The sequence below is a fragment of the Panthera uncia genome, assembly GCF_023721935.1.
Source record: "Panthera uncia isolate 11264 chromosome C1 unlocalized genomic scaffold, Puncia_PCG_1.0 HiC_scaffold_3, whole genome shotgun sequence".
NCBI lineage: Eukaryota > Metazoa > Chordata > Mammalia > Carnivora > Felidae > Panthera > Panthera uncia.
The window spans coordinates 28,223,338-28,236,297 of NW_026057584.1; the positions used below are offsets into that span (position 1 = coordinate 28,223,338).

The 12,960-nt window shown below is 41.6% G+C and overlaps 1 protein-coding gene across 19 annotated transcripts in view; it reads left to right on the plus strand.

The window, feature by feature from the left end:
• PLEKHM3 (pleckstrin homology domain containing M3) overlaps window positions 1–12,960 on the plus strand; it is a 196,489-nt gene that overhangs the window by 12,888 nt on the left and 170,641 nt on the right. For 17 of the 19 annotated variants that reach the window (XR_007454299.1, XR_007454300.1, XM_049615029.1 and 14 more), the window contains exon 2: window positions 10,097–11,017. Coding sequence is in view for 17 of the 19 variants with exons in the window: in XM_049615029.1 (XP_049470986.1) it covers window positions 10,414–11,017 (604 nt within the window). In the remaining 2 variants the exon portion in view is untranslated. Of the gene's footprint in view, window positions 1–2,109; window positions 2,187–10,096; window positions 11,018–12,960 lie in introns of all 19 variants that reach the window. The other 2 variants (XM_049615030.1, XM_049615032.1) reach the window with 1 other exon arrangement.

The window sequence follows — 12,960 nt, forward strand, 5'->3', positions numbered from 1 at the left end:
TGAGCCCAGAAGCATATGTAGCTGTAGTTGGAGAAGAGAGCTCAGGCAATGCCCACATTTGGTGAGGAGACTGGTGAGGAAGGGAGGAAGATGGAGACTGAGAATGAGAGGATAGAAATGAGAGGAAAAGTCGGTGTGTGGTGCCTGTGACGCACCGGGGATGTTTGAGGAGGGGCTGGTTCAAGGAGGACCGGGACTTGGAGGAACACTAGTGGTTGTGTATGGAGGAAGTCTCCGGAGAGCTGTAGACGGGAGGTTCAATCAAGTGGGCCCTCGTGCCAGCTTGTGAGGTGTAAGTGGGCACAGCACACCTGGGGACGTTGCTTGGTTTTTTTCAAGGTTAGTGTTATTTGCTTTTTGAGCATGCGTATAAACAGTGTGCCCAAATTGTATATGTAATCTGATTCCAGTTAAATACTGGACACAACACACCTATTGATTTATTTTCCCTGAGTTAGGAGACCATGACTGATTTTTATTTTCTTTTCCATGTCTGTCAGTATTTTCCAGTTTCTATGAATATTTATTGCTTTTAGAACTGGGAAAACACTATACAAATTATCTTCTTAATGTTATTCTCCTAATGTGTTACATAGCAATAGACTTCTCATTTATTAAAACTTATAGACAATGTAGCCATTTAATGTTCCTTCTAGGCCTATGAAAATGGGATTCCATCTGTGTTTCTAGGTGTCCTTCTCCTCTGAAAGACCTCTGAACTCCTTATGAGGTCCACACTGGCACTATTTCCTCGTCTGCTGTTGGTGGCTCGCCTCTGCTCCATCCACACGCCTACATCATCTGTATGTCAAATCACCATGAAAAACCATTATCTCTTATAGCCTTATGGTCCAGAAAGGTCGTCTTACTAGGGTCAGATCCTCTGTGTGGTGGATTCTTTACATTATATAACTTAGAAAATTTTCCGTCAGCTACAACCCGAACCAAAGTGAAGAACACAGAAGAGCCACATGTGCTGACCATCCTTGTAATCCCTCTTCGTTCTCACGTTTGAAAATAGATTGGCAGAAACCGTTTACCCTAGGTGTCTTCAGCATTGCATTTTTCTCCATAGTCCAGCTGTTTCTAAAACTACCTGGCCTCAGACACCCTCTCAGCACTCATTAAATTCTGATTACAGGCCATTTAGTCAAGTGGGAGGAAGTCAGCACTTTTACCATCCAGCTTTGGAGAACATGGCATCTTTGTGTGGGCTGGGCTGGTATTATTGCTCATATCTGCTTCTGCCTCAGTGTGGGAGGACTGACTTATTCATCCTGTTAATTAGCCTGGCTTAATGAGCATGTAAACAGCAGACTTCCTTGTTAGAAGATAGCAACACACTGATTTCTCCATCCTGTTACATTATGATGTGTGCAAGGGATTCTTTGGGTTGAGCTTTTCTTACCACACTGACGAATGGACTTCAGTTTCTCAATCTTTTAAATAGGAGAAATAACCCTTTTTACAGAAAGGGCATTTTATGTAAAATCAGATAAAATATCTATAGATCATTGAATTTGGCTGAAAAGTAGTGTATTGTAAGTAGTTGGTTGCTGACTTTGCCGTTGTTGGGCTGACACATCTTTGAAGGTATAGACCAGGAACATGTGGTTGTTGAGTGGGTGAGGTCCAGTGGAATGCTCCATAATTATATAGTTTACATTTTTTAAAGGCATGTTGGAACAGATACCTAGTGAGTGATCCACAGGCTTAGCAATTTGATGTGAGCAACTTTGTTGGATGCAGGTAGCTGAGTAAAGCACTCAGTGGTTAAACGATTTGCTGGAGGCCACCCAGCACGTGTGTGTGTGTGTGTGTGTGTGTGTGTGTGTGTGTGGTTGAGCCAGATTTAGAACACAGTTCTAATTAGCTCCTAATTTCCAGTTTTGTGCTGAGGCAAACCACACTGCACCTACACACTCAATTTATTTGGTTCACTTTGTCAGGGGAACATAATCTGCATATTTTGACCTGTCTGAATATGTTGTTATTTTTAATTAATTTCAAAACTAAATGAAGCATGCTAGGGAAAGGTATTTACTTATAGAGACTAAATTTGGCATTAGCTGCTTGTGTTGTAGTGAATTTGAGGCCTGTATATCCTAGGGAAAAGACGAAGTTCCAAAAAGAATGAGGTTGCAAAATGGAGCCCCAGAGGATGAAGACACAGATTATACAGGAGGGTAAGTAAGCAAGCACCTTGCCTGGTGTCCAGTCGCTTCAAGTGTAGAGTGGGATACGTGGGATAGAGATTGTTGGTCATTTCAGTGCGATATGGCAAACCCAGGGTGCTGCGAGAGAGCCTGAGCAATTGGGAAAGGCTCCCTACCTTGGAGCAAAGCAGGGAGGAGTAAAGCAGTAAGGGGGATGCTGGTTAGGATCTACAAATTGGAGAGGTGGGTAGTCACGAAGGCCCATGAACATCGCACAAAGGAGTAACAGTGCATTCATTCAACACATGAATAGTTAGTGCCTTTTGGTTTTTTTTAAATATGTCAGACACTATTTTATGCACTTGGGATACCTTAGTGAACAAAGCGAGCATAAATTCCTGCCCTTGGGGAGCTAATACTTTATTAGGGAGAGAGAAACACTAAACATTAAGTAAATAAGATCATTAAGTGGTGTGTTAGAAGATAGTAACTACATAAAGAAAAAAGGTCAAGCCAGGTGATCAAGGTTAACATAAACAGTGGTAAGTCATGTTGATAGTATCTGCCTTTGAGAATGACACTTCACCTTTGTGGGTTTTCTTCCAAAAACACATAGCTCTAGTCTAATCATGAGAAAAACATCAAACCAATCCCAGTTGAGGGATAATCTATAAAATATCTTGCCAGTGCTCTTCAAAACTGTCAAGGTCATCAAAAACAAGTAGACTGAGAAACTCATAGCCAAGAGGAGGTTAAAGAGACATGACGACTAAATATGCTGTGATATTCTGTATAGAATCCTGGAACAGAAAAGGATATTAGGAAAAATTGAGGAAATCCCAGTAAGTATGAACTTCAGTTAATAATAATGTATCAGTACTGGTTCGTTAATTGTGAGAAATGTACCATACTAATGTAAAATGTCACATGGAGGAAACTGGGTGTAGGGTATGCTGGTACTCACTGTACTATCATTGTAATAATTTTGTAAATGTAGGGGCTCAGTAGGTTGAGCGTCCACCTTTTGATTTTGGCTCAGGTCATGATCTCACAGTTCATGAGATTGAGCCCCGAGTTGGGCTCTGCTCCAAGAACGCTAAGAGCTTGGAGCCTGCTTGGGATTCTCTCTCTCCCTCTCTCTCTGCCCCTTCCCTGCTTGCTCTCTCTCTCATTTTTATAAATTTATAAATTTAAAACTGTTTTAAAGCTATGAGTTTATTTTTTAAAAATGCAGAGTAAGAGGAATCAGAAGTCCAGGGCAGAGATATCTGCTATAATTTAAAAAATTTCTTAAATGTTTTTTTATTTATTTTGGAGACAGAGAGAGACAGAGCATGAGCAGGAGAGGGGCAGAGAGAGAGGGAGACACAGAATCTGAAGCAGGCTCCAGGCTCCAGGCTGTCAGCACAGAGCCCAACGCGGGGCTCGAACCACGGACCGCAAGATCATGACCTGAGCTGAAGTCAGATGCTTAACCGACTGAGCCACCCAGGTGCCCCAGATATCTGCTATAATTTTAAATAGGATGGTCAGGGTAGGCCTCATTGAAAAGGTGACGTGAACAATTACTTCAAGGTCATGTTGGTTCTGAGTGAACAGCCAATGCAAAGACCCTGAGGTGAGAACATGCCTACGGGTTTGAGAATCAGCACGGAGGCCGGTATGGCCGGATGGAAAGGAGGGTGGCAGTAGGGAAGGTGTGAAGTCATGGAGGAGAGATGACAGAGCAGACTGAGGTAGGGGCTTCTAGGCCATTGTGTTGTGGGCCAGGAACCATGCCATGTATTGTCTTATTTAATTCTCTCAACTGTCCTGAGAGAGAGGTATTATTAACTTGCTGATTTTGCTCATGAGAAAACTGAAATTAAGGAGGTTAGTAACTTGCTGAAGTCCCATTGCAGGTAATTGGCAAAGCCGCAGTTCCTCTGTTGGACTGAGTCTTCAAGGCAACTACTACCCACAAGAAAATCTGATGCTCTGCCTGCTTGGGCTTTTTTTGTTTTGTTCTTTGTATTTTGTTTTGTTCTGAGTTGTGGTAAAAAAAAAAAAAAAAAAACATGCACACACACACACACACATACATAAAATTTACCATCTTCACATTTTGATGTGTCAGTAGTGTTTTTCTTTATTTTAACTTTTTTAGAAGGTGGGGGAGGGAATGGGGCAGAGGGAGAGGGAGAGATAATTCTAAGCAGGCTCCATGCTCAGCCCCAACTCGGGGCTTGATCCCAAGACCCTGGGATCATGACCTGAAATCAAGAGTCAGACGCTCAACTGACTGTGTGTCAGTAGTGTTAAATGTATTCACATTGCTTTGAAACAGTCTCTAAAACTTTTTCATCTTGCAAATCTGAAAATCCATACCCATTCAACACCACCTGCCTTCTTTCCTGTACCCCCAAACACCTGGTAAACCACCATTCTACTTTCTGTTTCTATGAATTGGACTACTTTAGATTCCTCATATCCAGTGGATCATGTGGTATTTGTCTTTTTGTGACTGGCCTACTTAGCATGATGTCCTCAAAGTTCATTCATATTAGAGCATATGACAGGATTTCCTTCCTTTTTAAGGCTGAATTATATTCTGTTGTATGCATATGCTACATTCTGTTTATCAGCCTGTTTTGTGAGTAAAGTTTTATTAGACACAGACAGGCCCACCCATTTCCATATCGTCAATGGCTTCCTTCTGCATGACAGTGGTAGGGTTGAGTGGTCACAAAGCTGGCTGTTTGGACCATAAAGCCAAAGCTATTTATTAACTTAACATTTTTTAAAAGTGTTTATTTATTTTGAGAGAGAGAGTGTACATGAGTGAGCAGGGAAGGAAAAGAGAGAGAGGGAGAGAGAGACAGTGAGAAAGAGAGAATCCCAAGCAAGCTCCAAGCTTAGCGCGGGACCCAATGTGGGGCTTGATCTCACTACTGTGAGATCACAACCTAAGCCACAGTCAAGAGTCGGATGCTTAACCAACTGAGCCACCCAAGTGCCCCTGTTATCTTAACTCATTACAGAAAATGTTTACTGACCCTTCTTCTCCTGGGGAGACTGTGAAGGGTTAAGAGAAGTGATGTGGAGACTGCATTGGAGGGAGGAAGGCAAGAGGCAGGAAGACCTTTCCGGCTTTGGGGGAACAGGGAGACAGGTGTGGATATGGGGCTTGCCCTCAAGAAGTTCATAGTTTAATTGAGATGAAAAAGATGGTTTATAAAGTTGACTTGTTCAGTAATGGGTTAGACATTTCGGGAAGGATGAGATCTGAAAGGACTGAGTCCTTAGGAAAGACTTCACAGATGGCTCGGATTTGGGATGGGATGGGTTGGACTAACACAGAGTATGGAGGAATGTATCTCCTTCTCAGGAGGCCTTCTCAGCCACACCTTACACATGAGAGTAAGACACGGAAAGCATTTAGAGCTATGCCTGACATATGGTAAGAGCTCCACTAGAATGTAAGTTCCACGAGGGCAGGATTTATATCTGTTTTTTTCACTATAGTATTACCTTTGCTTAGGACTCAGTAGCTCCTTCAGTAAATATGGAATAAATAAGTTACTGCAACTCTCTGTAACTCTTTTTAATTGCTTAATTTGTACTATGCAAATACAGGCAAAGGGCTGGATCTCTCACATTGGTCTGTCAATTCATTTATTACACTAAAGAGTAATTATTGTTGTTGTTTTTTTTACTACTGTTAAAGCAGCAGCTATCTTTACTGTTTATTGCTGGAGATAGTTATGTGGTAAGAGGTGTTAAGTCAGAGGTACTGACAACAAAAGAAGAAGAGGAAAAGAAAATAATGTCAATGGTCTTAAAGATAACCACTCAAAAATAATTCATTAGATTACTTAACAAAGATTTATTAAATTGCAACTGTGTTCTGGAGGTCCAGGGGTGAGCAAAATAGACACAGCTGCTGTCTAAGACAGGCTATTGACATTGAAACTGGTAATTATGACTGTAAAGTGTATAACTTACAGACATGCAAATGCCTTGGAAACTTAAGGACATTTAACCTAGTCTGGGACACTGGAGAGTGCTTCCCTGAGGAAGTGACAAGTCCTGATTATTGGTTGCTGTGTGACAAAATACTCCCAAGCTTAGCGTCTTACAATAATTTATTATCTCTCACAGTTCTGGGTTAACTAGGCTTAGCTGGAGAGTTCTCACTTGGGATCTCTTATGAGTTGCAGTTGGACACTGACTGGGGCTGGAATCCTCTGCAGGCTTAACTAGGCTGTCACCCAAGATGGCTTCTCCACTCACATGCCTGGTGCCTCCCTGATGCAATATGTGACCTCTCTAGCGGATAGCCTTATTTCCTAGGTATCAACTTAGAGCTCCAAGAGATAGGAAGCTGCCAGGCCAGGTAAGGTCTATACCTCAAAAGGGCAGAGCATCATTTCTGCACCCTCTGTTGATCAAGTCCTGCCCAGATTCAGGGCGTAGAAGAATAAAGTCAGTTCTTGAGAGGGGAGTAACAAGGTCTCATTGCAGAGAATCATATGGGACAGAATTTGTTGTGTCCATCATTAGAGAATACAGGTCTGTCACTTGATGTTAGGTTGAAGGATAATTTGGTATTAGGTAGGTGCAAAAGAGAGAGGGAGGGAATAGCCCGTCCAGCAATGAGAACAGCTTTGTGGATGGGCCTGGAGGCCAACAAGGTAAACCTCTAAGGAGGGACTGAAAGGCCTGTGTGACTGAGTGGAGGAAGAACAGAAAAAGGGGCATGAGAGTGCTGGGTCACATAGAGAAGAGTAGAAGGGTAAATGCATATTTCCATCAGAAAGGAAAGGGAGTAGCTGCATAAGTTCCAAACAGAGGCTATGGAAATCGTTAAATAGTGAAAATCAAAATTCCTAGAGTAGGAAGAACAGGTTAGCCTAGAGAAGGACTTGGGGTGGAGTGGGTGTGGGTCAGGGAAATCTTGCCCCTCATCACATAGCTAATATGAGACAACTGGGATCTGAGCCCGGAGCTGACTCTAGTTCAGACCCTTTCCAATGTATTGCTCACCACACTGCCTATGGAAAGTCACTTAATAAACTTGAAAATCCCTTGCTAATCAAAATGTAATTTATGCTTTCTAATTTCTTCCTAGCCATCCAGGCAAATACCTTCTAAGTTTTCTAAGCTCAACTCAGGACACCTTCTTTTGAAGACTTTCCTAATGTGTCCAAAGGTGTCCATGTGATTTCATGATGCCTCGGCTGCAGTGTACCCTTCTGTGAAAGATTGGAGTTGGAAGGATGACTTCAAAGTTCCCTTCTTTGTCTAGCAGTCTATGGTTTTAGGATGTGTGGGGTAGAAGTGTTCTGTAAGCTAGCTGTGATGGCCACCAATGGTTACATGCTTCTAACCAGCCTATGAATACCTAAACAGGTAGCACAAAGAGTATATTTCCAGATATTTTGACAAGAAAGAAAGAAAGAAAGAAAGAGAAAGAAAGAAAGAAAGAAAGAAAGAAAGAAAGAATCACTTTGAAGGCATTTACTCTCTTTCTATTATGATTAAAGACTGAATTTTAAGCACTGGGTAAGAAAAGGGATATGCATAATATAATCTTAGTCGAATAACTACCTGCTTTGCACCTTGGTGCATCTTTTATAAAATGGGAAACTTATGTTAAAAAAGCAAAATTTGACAGAGTAAACTTGAAGATCAATTTGGCTGTATTCAATAATTCATGAATCAGGTGATATCCCATGTTGTAATTAGAAAGCTTTACAAAATGGAAAGCTTTTATAGGTAGAAGGGGTGGGAAAACTAAAGTTTCTAACAAAGAGTGGCTTGTTTCAAGCAAGGTCACCTTTCTTTAGGGGAAGGGCAGGGATCTATTAGGCAGATAACCTCACTAGTGCTGATCTGGTAATTCCAGATTGACTGGTTAAAGGTTACATTCCTGGAAGAGGCTGAATGTGCAATAAGGTTAGATATTAAGTCTTGATTTGCTGATGTCACTTGGGCTCCGCCAAGTGACTCCATTTTGGGCCTTTTTATGTAAAATATTTATTTATTTATTGGGAGCATGCAAGCAGGGGAAGGGCAGGGAGAAGGGGAACAGAGGATCTGAAGCAGGCTCAGCACTGACAGGCTGACAGCAGCGAGCCTGATGTGGGGCTCAAAGTCACGAACCACAAGATCATGACCTGAGCCGGAGGCCTAACCGACTGAGCCATCCTTGGCTTTTTTTTTTTTTTAATATATTTTATTATGTTCATCTGTAATTTTAGTAAAGAACTGAATGTTTTAAAATTTATAATGTATTTCTTTTTCATAGCCTCTGGTGTAGAAGATGAAACTGAAAAGTCCCATTTTTCAAAATTACAGAAGTGGTGAAACCCTGTTGCACAATTCAAGAGACTCAGGGCTTAACTGTAAACACAGGAAAAGAAACCCTGTTTGCAACTAGAAAAATATAACTGATGTTTATCTCTAAAAGTCAATCATTGCCTGGCTTCATGAGGGCTAACATAATGAAGTATCAAAATGTAAAATAGAGACAAATGCATAGTCATTATCACTTTACAGGAGGTTAACCAGAGTTCTTGTGAACTGCAAACCTCTTGACACATTTTAAAATAAAGGGCTCTATATACTAGTTTAATTTACATACATTAAGCAATGTAGATTGGTGCTGTTGATTTAAATGTAATGGTTTAAAGACCTAAGTGCTAAAAATGATTTTAATTAACCATAAAATTGTGCAGTTTTAAACAAAAAAAGCACATCTATGAACCTTTGCAGCAACATGCAGAGGTATTGCTAATTGCCCAATTTTACCTACTTGTAAGTAGTTAAGGGCAAAAAACCCTTGCGTAGTTGTTTTGTTTCTTCATTCATTTCTTCGGTACAAATACAAAGGTGTCTGTGACTGTTGAGCACATGAGATGTGATAGTATGACTGAAAAACTTTACTTGATTTTTATTATGAATTGAAATTGAAATAGCCATCTATGGCTAATGTCTACCACATTGGACAACATCTCTGTCAAGGTCTGTGCTAATTTGGCCTGACCTTGGAGATCCAGTCTTTCCCAGAGAATGAGTTAGTGCTCACATAGAATATTTTCTGCCCAGCCCCAAGGCTGGACCTGTACTCCTAGGCCAGTCCTCAAAGCCTTAGGGAGTTGAGCCTGGAGCCTTATTTTCAAGATGAGTGGAGGAATTCTGTAGTCCAGAGGCATTCGTTAGGTATTACATAATCCACACCTGGGAAGCACAGACACAGTAACATTTGGGTTTAAGAAAAGGGCAGAGCCTCCCTCTGTCCTTACTCCTTGCACTTTTTTAGAAAGTTCTTTTTTTTAAATGTTTATTTATTTTTGAGAGGGAGAGAGAAGGAGGGGCAGAGAGAGAGGACAGAGAATCCTAAACAGGCACCATGCTGACAGCAGTGAGCCTGATGTGGGGCTGGAACTCACGAACCACAAGACTGTGACCTGAGCTCCAGTCAGATGCTCAACCAGCTGAGCCACCCAGGCACCCCTTCCCCTTGCATTTTTTAGCCTGATACACCATCAGAGCCTTCAAAGTCTGTGGAAGGACTCATGCATTTTTGAATTTAGACCGATTATGATGTAGGCCCAGACACAGAATTCTTAGCCTCATTGCTTCCTGTTTTAGGTCAACATATCACAGAGATTTGCCAGAACAGACTTTTCACAACTGTGCTCAAAGGCTTTTCTGTCTGAGTGAAAGCTATTGGCCTTAATTCCCCTTATCAAACGTTCCACCCTGCTCTGTGTAAGTTCTGACACAAAGCCGGGAGTGATGTGTGCTCTTGACAGTGGAGCCTCTGTGTAGGTGTTGTCCACTTTGGGCGTGACTACTGTAGAAAGATGTAGAGATGCGGAAATAGCTGGGCAGATTCGTGTACTATAGAATACAGTGATCCATGTGCCAATGTTGTGCTCTTTCTTTTCTTCCAGGAAATTAAGGATTGCACGGCATTGCTTTGACAAGCACATCCTGTTGTCTTTTCAGAGATCTCAATGAAGAATAATCTCAAAGGAACATTTGTCTCCCCGTACCTCTGCTAATGGCCATTAGCCGCTAGCAAATGCTTTTAATGACCGAAAAAACATCAACTACCCTTGGTTTTGGTCTGCTTTAGGCAGTCGAATGAAGGTTTTTTTCAGTTGTTTCCAGAACTCTATTGCTGAAGCACCTCTCTTTGTTGGGTGAACGTTCATGAAGCCCTTTCCTGAAGCAGTGTAGAAGCCTTAGGGCTCTTGGAGTCTATGACATGGAAGCCTTGGAAGTGGATGATATCAGCCCAGCCTTGGAAGTTACTGAGGATTTCTTCAGTACTTTTGACAGTAAGCTAGAAAAGGCTGTGCAGCAAGCTGAGGTTTATGGGATTCAGGAAGTCCCCGAATTGGTGGGGCACGAGGTACTAAGTACCATAACAGATAATGGTGCTATCAGAAATGTTGCCTCCCTGGGCAAGGGGGGCCTGATTTGGGACCACTGTAAGAGCAGGCTCTTAGAAACCAAAGCTCAAAATGTCTTCCCTGCCAAAGAACAGTTTGTGGTTCAGAAAGGGACAGCCCCAGATAATCTTTCCTGGATGGAACAAAAAGAAGCTTCAACCTTTAACTTTTTCAACATCTGTCAGCGTCGGAGGGACAGACCTCGATCCGTGAATGACTTACTGGATGAGACCTCTACTTTCAAGCCAGGGCATGCACGTTCAAGATCAGATATTACCCAAGTGGACTGGAGGCTGGTCCTCAAAACCATGCCTCTGCAGCGGCAGCAGCAGTCGTCTCTTCAGGGCCCTCATTTCACCAGGCCGTCCTTTCTGTCGTCCTTGCCGAATAAGGTAGAAGATGCTCAAGGAAATACTGGTATGTTTTGATATCTGACAGCTATTGAGCAGTTGTCGATTTTCCTTGGTCTCTATTACATTTACCTCATGAGAAGTGTATTGTCCAGGGTCCTTGTCTGGTTTTGCTTACTTAAGCTCCCTCTTCCATTTACTTTCACACTTCACCTCAAGCCTCAGTCTTGGTATCCTTATAAGAAGTGCTGAGTGAAAAGACAACTGCGGTCAAGTCTCCCCTTCTGATCTTGTGTGTTAGAAGCTACACAGTCTCATAATTCGTGTGGTATTTGCCTTTGTACAGAGTATGCTACTGCTTATTCGCATCGCTAGATGTTTGTCAGATCACATATTGGCATAGCCTTGTGCTGTGAAGGGTTTAAAGATCCATAAAGAAACCATCCCTGCCTTAAAGAACTTCTTGCTTGCAGAGGGGATCAGACACTAACAAACACTCAAGAAGGCACCCGCAGGGAGAGAAAGTAGTAGTCGTCAACTGAAATATTTGTGAAGGAACTTTTGTTTTACTTTATATTGTTGAGATTTCTTTCACTGAGAAAATGACAGTGACTGTAAGAGGGCAGAGGAAGGAGAAGACGCTGTGGTGGGCTTGTCAGGAAGGGCTAATGAGAATTCATGGAGCTTTGGCTGAACCATTAAAGATACTAAGATGCAGAAAGGGGATCGCAGTAGAGGACACTCGGGATTATGGTGGGAAAGAAGGTAAGGAGATGAGAAGTACCAGGGGAGCAAAGGATCCCATGGTGGGTAGTGGGAGGAAAAGGGGGGGAGAGATTGGCTCAGACCTCATGGTGTAGGGCCTTGAATTTCCTTTTTTCTCATACATCATACGCATGCATGTGCACACAACTTCTGTGAGGCGTGACAAACCATCTCTTTGTTTCCCCCAGCTTTTTCTTTCAAGATAACCTCATTTATACAGGCTGTCTATTCTTGTCATTCCTATTCAACCTTTAATTTAGATGGCTTCTTCTCAGTTAATTGGGAATACCGTTTTATGTCCTTAACTGCTATTTTAATACTACTTTAGTCTCTATCCTTGCTTGGTATTCCATTGATACATTTAATATTTTAATTAATAAATTTAGTTTCTAAGTATAATTCGAAGAAGAGATACAGTTTAGTAAGTCTATTCAGGAAATGCAGCGTCCCTATCTGTGAGGTGCTACATTATTTTCACATCCAGTTCAAATCTATTCTTTTAAAATACTTCTTTCTTGGACTCACTTATTTTGCTTAGCATAATACTCTGTCTCTCCATCCACTGATATGTGGAATTTAAGAAACAAAATAAACGAGCATAGGGGATAAAAAGAGAGGGAGGCAAACCAAGAAACAGACTCTGAACTATAGAGAACAAACTGATGGTTACCAGAGGGGAGGTGGGTGGGGGGATGGGTGAAATAGGTGATGGGGATTCAGGAGTGCACCTGTGATAAGCATTGGGCATTGTATGGAAGTGTTGAATCACTACATTGTACATCTGCAACTAATATTACACTGTATGTTAATAACTGGAATTTAAATAAAAACTCAAAGAAAAATAAAATATTTCTTTCTTCCCACTCAAATTCATGACTTATAATTCCTTTTCTTTTCTCCTTGACTTTCACCAGTCCTCTGTAGCATCTAGCCAAGGGTGGTGACCATGGGAGTAAAAAGACAAGGACATTATAAAGCTCAGTACTTGGTAGCTGATTAGATATTAGGGGACAAACAAGTTGCTCTGACCCTGGTGCCTGGCAAAACGAGAGCTTTGCCTTGAGTTCATATATAAACAAGTATACTCATTGATTTAACAAATAACCTCTGTTGATTTTTGGTTTCTTAAGAGTTCACGTAGATTTTTATCAGTAAAGCACCGGAACCATTCTAAAACCCTGGTGTAACCCAAGTTGAGAGGGTGTCATATTTCCAGGTTTAGTTTTCCTGTCATTTGGATTGTTA